We start from the raw sequence: 5,222 nt of genomic DNA, 5'->3' as shown, positions 1-5,222 counted from the left end.
GCGGGCCACCCAGTGGGCTAGTTACCAAGAAAATTCACCCCTGACAGCTTTTCATCCCAGATTCCCTGGGAAGCAGATTCCTGATTCTAGTATGAAAGTCAAAGGCACACGTAGATCCATGTTGGAGAAATTGACTTTATTTGGTTGAAAACTATCTCTTCTGTAAAGTGAAAAACACCTGTACAGACTGGTTTGGGGTGGTGTGGGGAGAAGTGTCAAGGGACTGAGGTGGGTAAGACGTATGAGAGAGAGTTTCTGTCAGCCCAGTCTCTCACTCCTTCATTGGAAGGGCGGCGGGAGAGACTGGCACAAAGCCCACGTTAACCCACTCCAAGGGAGAGGGGAGCAGAAATGATAGACACTCAGGCAGAGGGGGTCAGCTTGGGGTGAAACCATAGACTAGTTCTACTTCCAACCTCGAACAGAACCCAAAGATGCTTTGTCCTAGACACGTCAGAAGCTGGGGGTGGAGCTGGCCCTCAGGGCCAGAGGTCAGGAGCTCAGGTACTGGCCAGGGTCAGAGGCCAGGAGGTCTGGGATCAGGGGGCAGAGACGGAGTGCTCCTCAGAGTCAGAGGGCAGGGAGTGGGAAGACTGTTCTCTGGAGTCAGAGGTCAGGACTTGGGAGCTGCCCTCAGCCTGCACCACTCCCCAGGCCCCCAGGCCCTCTGAGTAGAGATCCTGGTTCTGCTCCTTCCACCGTCGGAACTTCTCTCCAGTCAGCTCAGGGTCGCCTAGCACTTCCTCCAGGGCCTGCAGCTCCTGCAGCTTTGCCTGTGAGGGGAGAAGGGGCTAAGGGGCCATGATCACCCAGGGAGGAGGACAGAGCCTAGAACCCAGCACCTGGCCTAGTCTAGCCTCAATCTTTATCAAGAGCCTGGCTTCAGGAACCTAGAACTTAGCCTAGTGCACAACTGAGCCCAGAGCCGCGGGCCAGGAACCAGAGACAAAAGCCCGGAACCCGGCACCTTGCCATGCCCAGTGCCCTCCAGCTGACCTTGAGTGTGCTCTGCAGCATCCGCACATGGTGCACTCGTTCATTGAGCCTGGGGTCGCGGTTGCGCCGCATGAAAGAGCTCCGCCACTGTTCATGAGTGAAGGGCTGCGGCTGACCCAGGAGGGACACACCGCCCTGCCTCAGCCCCTGCACCATTCCTTCCAGCGCCCCTTCACTGTTATCTGCGAGAGGGGTAGGGAAGATGAGGGTGTGAGGCTGTGCCTGTCCCAGCCCAAGCCCTCCATCTCAGCTCTGCTCCCAACACCAGTACAGTGCCTGTTGGAAGGCCGAAGGAGGTCGGTGGGCTGCCCCGTGTGGGGGTGGCTGCAGGTGATGTTTCTCCATGGAATGAGCTCCAAGCTTGGGCTGAGCTGGGCTGCGGGCAGGGTGGAAGGAGAGGAGGTTATCAGTCTGAGCTACATACACTACATGCCCTGCTATTCACCCCCTACCAGGCCCCTACTCACCGAGGCTGAGCGGGACCCAGCCTCATCGTCAGGGTCTTCTGCTTCTGTCTCACTGTAGCAGTCTGGGTTGGACAGGAGCAGTTGGGAAACTCACTAAGTTTCACGGGGTTTTAAGAAGGCAGGAAGTGGGCTAGGATATTTGAGTTCCCAGCCTCCATCCCGGGAAAGGTAGAGGCTCAGGTGAGACCTGGTGAGACCCGTCCCTGTGAGACACCCACCTTCCTCTCGGGGTAGGGAGCCACGGCCTGGAGACTGGTACTTGGAAATGCACGTGATAAGGTGACGAACCCACCTGTGGAGGAGCAAATGGGTCTCGGGGAGTTTCCATTTACTGTATGCCAAGGGCCTTTCCCCTACATCTTCTAATTTAATTCTCAGAGCAAATCTGAGAGGTAGGAATTCTTATTAGCCCATTTTATAGATGATGAAACTGAGGCTTAGAGAAATGAATGCCTTCATCAACCACTATCAGAGAGCTGGGATTTGAATCCAGGCTCCCAAGCACTCATGTGGGAGCTGGGGGGTGAGGAAGGTGGCACTCACATGCTCAGATCCGTCAGGGTATCAGCAGCAAAGATGAAGGGTTTGTACATATCATGGGTGAGCTGGAACACACTGCCAGGGAGCAGAGGGGCCTCACTCAGCCTGAGTATGCCCACCCAAAACCCAGAGAAGTTGCACTGGGAATTCCAGCCCTCTGCTGTCCCCACCCTGCCCCTTCTTACATCTTCCTTTCTCTCCCCCCAACTGCCCCTGGCTGTCACACCCAAGACTTAACTATTTTTTCTTCTGATCATGTCCACTTTCCAGGCTATAGTTGGAGACATTGATGAGGCCCTCGGCCTTCTCATCCTGGGGAGATCACAGTGAGGGACAGCATGAAGCCTCAACGCCCTTGAGGCTCAGTCAAGGTCCTGAGGACTCCTCCCCCAGGGGGCATCTCCTACCCTAGCTTCTCTAGCCACAAATCTTTCTGTGTCTGGAGCTCAGGGCAGGGATCTGGGTGGGGCAGAGGGTGTGACCAAGGGGTGCTTTGAGCCAGGAAAGGGGAGCAAAGAGATCCAGAGAAATGGCCACAAAAGAGGAGACTGCTGATGCATTTATTCCATCAATAGACACAGACGAAGCTGCTTCATACCACTGAGCTCTGCAGACACTTTTCCCTTTCAATTTTCTTTTTCCTTTCATCTGACTGACCCCCAGGCATTCATTTCTCAGGAAGACTTCGCACTCCTTTGGCTGGACTGGCCATCTCTGTGGGTTCCCATCCATTCTCTGGGCTTTTCCTTTGTCATAGCATGTGTTCCCCATACTGTCCTCTACTGTGTATTCATTCCCTCCCCCATCAGCCTGGAGTAGCAGGAACTGTCCAAGTTTTCTCCGTGTCCCCAGTACCCAGCCTGGAGCTGGATACATGGTAAGCATCTGAATGCTTGATGAATAAACAAACAATTGAACAAATGACCCATCGTTAGGATGGTCAGAAGAACAGAAGGAAAGGTGGTCAGAATAAAAATGATTCTCTATACAGTCTACACTTTCCCAGACTGCTTTTTCACACATAGCAGCTCATTTCTCTCTGAAGACTGTCCTTGTCTTTCTGGTAGGAATGCTGTGGCTCACAAGGGTCTGTGGCCCACCTCTCACCACAGATGAGAGTGGATGGAGGAGTAGGGACAAGAATTGTGACCCGGAGGTGACACATTTGCTTACCTCTGTGTGTATAGGGTCTCACCTGGGGCTGGCGGTACCAGTAGAGAGTGTGTCCCTTGAGCACAAACCAGCAGCGGTGCCAGCGTGGGCGCATGAAGCCACTGGGCACCTTGCGTAGCAGGAGCCATCCGTCACAGTCTGGCCGGCCCAGCTCCCGGCAAGACACCCGCCGGCGACTCAGCCGCGTAGCCACGCCTGCACCAGCACAACATGGCCGGTTGGTGAGGGGCTGGCAAGGTGTCTCAGACCTCCAAACCTGCTCCCTTGCTCCCCACGAGCATCTCAGCTAATATTTCTGAACCCATACTCTGTGCTTGGGAGGTTGCATGTGTCAGCTCTGGGGTGTGGATGATGACTCTTCCCATTTTATAAACAAGGAAACAGAAGATCAGAAGACAAGCTATTGGCTAAAAGTCACCGAGCTGGTGAGAGACTGGAAGCACAGGTCTGTCAGACCCCAGAAAGAGAGCTCTTTCCAGGAGAGCCTGTGTCAAACATACAGGGGGTGGTCTTGCCTAGCAGAGTAAAGACTTCTAAGACCTCTTCATACTGGGGGACCCCCCCACCCAGTCAGATGCATCTCATACCTTTTGATTTCTTCTGACCAGGAACAGGATTCTGAAAGAACCACAGTGGGTCAGAGAAGGGTCTGGGTCCAGAGCCACCCGCTCCTTGTTGAATTCCTGAGCTTACCTTGACAAGGTCTTCTGGGGGTCTCTGAGTCTCTGCTACCTCTGCTGGGAGTGTGGCTGGGAGTATAGGCGTGATGGACATGGGCTTGGGGTCAAGGGAGGCAGAATCTGTCAGGGAGCCGGTGGTCCATGAGGCTAGCCCCAGGCCCAGTAATAGGATGGGGTACCAGAGTTCAGGGGTCAGAGCCAGGTACCCCACATACCTTGCCCAGAGCATCCACCGCCTGGTGGGGCTTTGAAACTACCTGTTGAGGAAGGGCTGGGCCCAGGACTCGGGTTTGAAGTCAGGCCAAAGGCAAAGACATCTTTGGATGGGGCCCTGGGGAGAACAAAGGGAGATGAGATGAGCCCACAGCTCCCCCACCAAGATGCAACCAGAGCAGAACCTGTTACCTGGGAGATGGTGAGGCCAGAGCTGGCGATGGGATCTTTAGCTGTGGGGAGTCCAGGGCCTGAGGAGGAGTCTGGGGAACAAACAGAAACAGGGTGATGGAGCTGGCAACAGGAGTCTGAAAGCAGGCTGGGGGGCAGGGTTGGACGGCCAGTACCTGTGGCAGGGACTCTGGCACCGGGACCTTCTTCAGCACTAAGCTGACCCCAGTTGGCTCCCGCAGCAGCTCCCTCACCACATTCTTATGGGCCCAGCCCACCTGAGGGACAGGGCAGGGCAGGGACACTGGATCAAGCTGGGCAGGAGGCTTCGAAGCAACCCCAAAGCCCTCTCCCTCAGAGCACTCTCTCAGCCTCCTGCTCTGCCTCATGTCTTTTGCTTCCAAGAAACCCCCACGAGCTCCTTCACCAAGGCTCTGCCAAAGCGGCTCTGACCTGTGTGAGCGGGCTCACTTCACCTAAAGCAGCTCCCACTACTCCGGTCTCCCCAAGGGTCCCTTCCACCCAACAGCCCTGGGTTCTACTTAATAACCTCTTCACTCCCACCATGTCCCTCTCCTCCTCACTCACCACCACCTGCTCGTTGACCTGGACAATCTCATCTCCAGGCAAGATCTGCAGCGGGAAGTCAGAAGGAACCTGGTGTAGGGAGTGGGGCTCAGAGGGTGTGCCCTCCTGGGCCTGAAGCTGGCTTGGCTGGCAGGTAAGAGGGTCTTGGGGGTGGGCAGCTGAGAAGGGTGTGGGGCTCTCACCTGGGCGCCCACTCGGGACACGAAGTGCAGGCAGTTGTTTGTGGTGTGGATCTCCAGGCTCTGCAGAGGTAGAGGCTGCAGTCATCGAAGGTGTGGGGGTAGCAGGGCCAGTGGGCAGGGCTCCCACTGTGCACCCAGATTCTTGGGTGGGCAGAACTAGGGAAAGAGCTGGTCCCGAGCTGGCACTGCCCAATTTGCTGTGTGACTTTGGG

At 55.7% G+C, this 5,222-nt stretch overlaps 1 protein-coding gene across 1 annotated transcript in view; it reads right to left on the bottom strand.

Annotated features, from left to right (window-relative positions):
- Positions 1-539: 539 nt before the first annotated feature.
- The window catches only part of CNKSR1 (connector enhancer of kinase suppressor of Ras 1), a 10,468-nt gene continuing 5,785 nt past the window's right edge, over positions 540-5,222 (bottom strand). The window contains exons 12-21 of the mRNA XM_011358042.1: positions 3,870-3,976; positions 3,764-3,794; positions 3,199-3,371; positions 2,242-2,315; positions 2,007-2,078; positions 1,682-1,755; positions 1,464-1,525; positions 1,273-1,372; positions 997-1,178; positions 540-773 (exon numbers count right to left, since the gene is read on the bottom strand). Of these exons, the coding sequence (XP_011356344.1) occupies positions 540-773; positions 997-1,178; positions 1,273-1,372; positions 1,464-1,525; positions 1,682-1,755; positions 2,007-2,078; positions 2,242-2,315; positions 3,199-3,371; positions 3,764-3,794; positions 3,870-3,976 (1,109 nt within the window). The remainder of the gene's footprint in view (positions 774-996; positions 1,179-1,272; positions 1,373-1,463; positions 1,526-1,681; positions 1,756-2,006; positions 2,079-2,241; positions 2,316-3,198; positions 3,372-3,763; positions 3,795-3,869; positions 3,977-5,222) is intronic.

This window comes from Pteropus vampyrus, unplaced genomic scaffold, assembly GCF_000151845.1.
Source record: "Pteropus vampyrus isolate Shadow unplaced genomic scaffold, Pvam_2.0 Scaffold36, whole genome shotgun sequence".
NCBI classification, from domain to species: Eukaryota; Metazoa; Chordata; class Mammalia; order Chiroptera; family Pteropodidae; genus Pteropus; species Pteropus vampyrus.
This window is presented reverse-complemented; position numbering and strand designations above follow the sequence as displayed.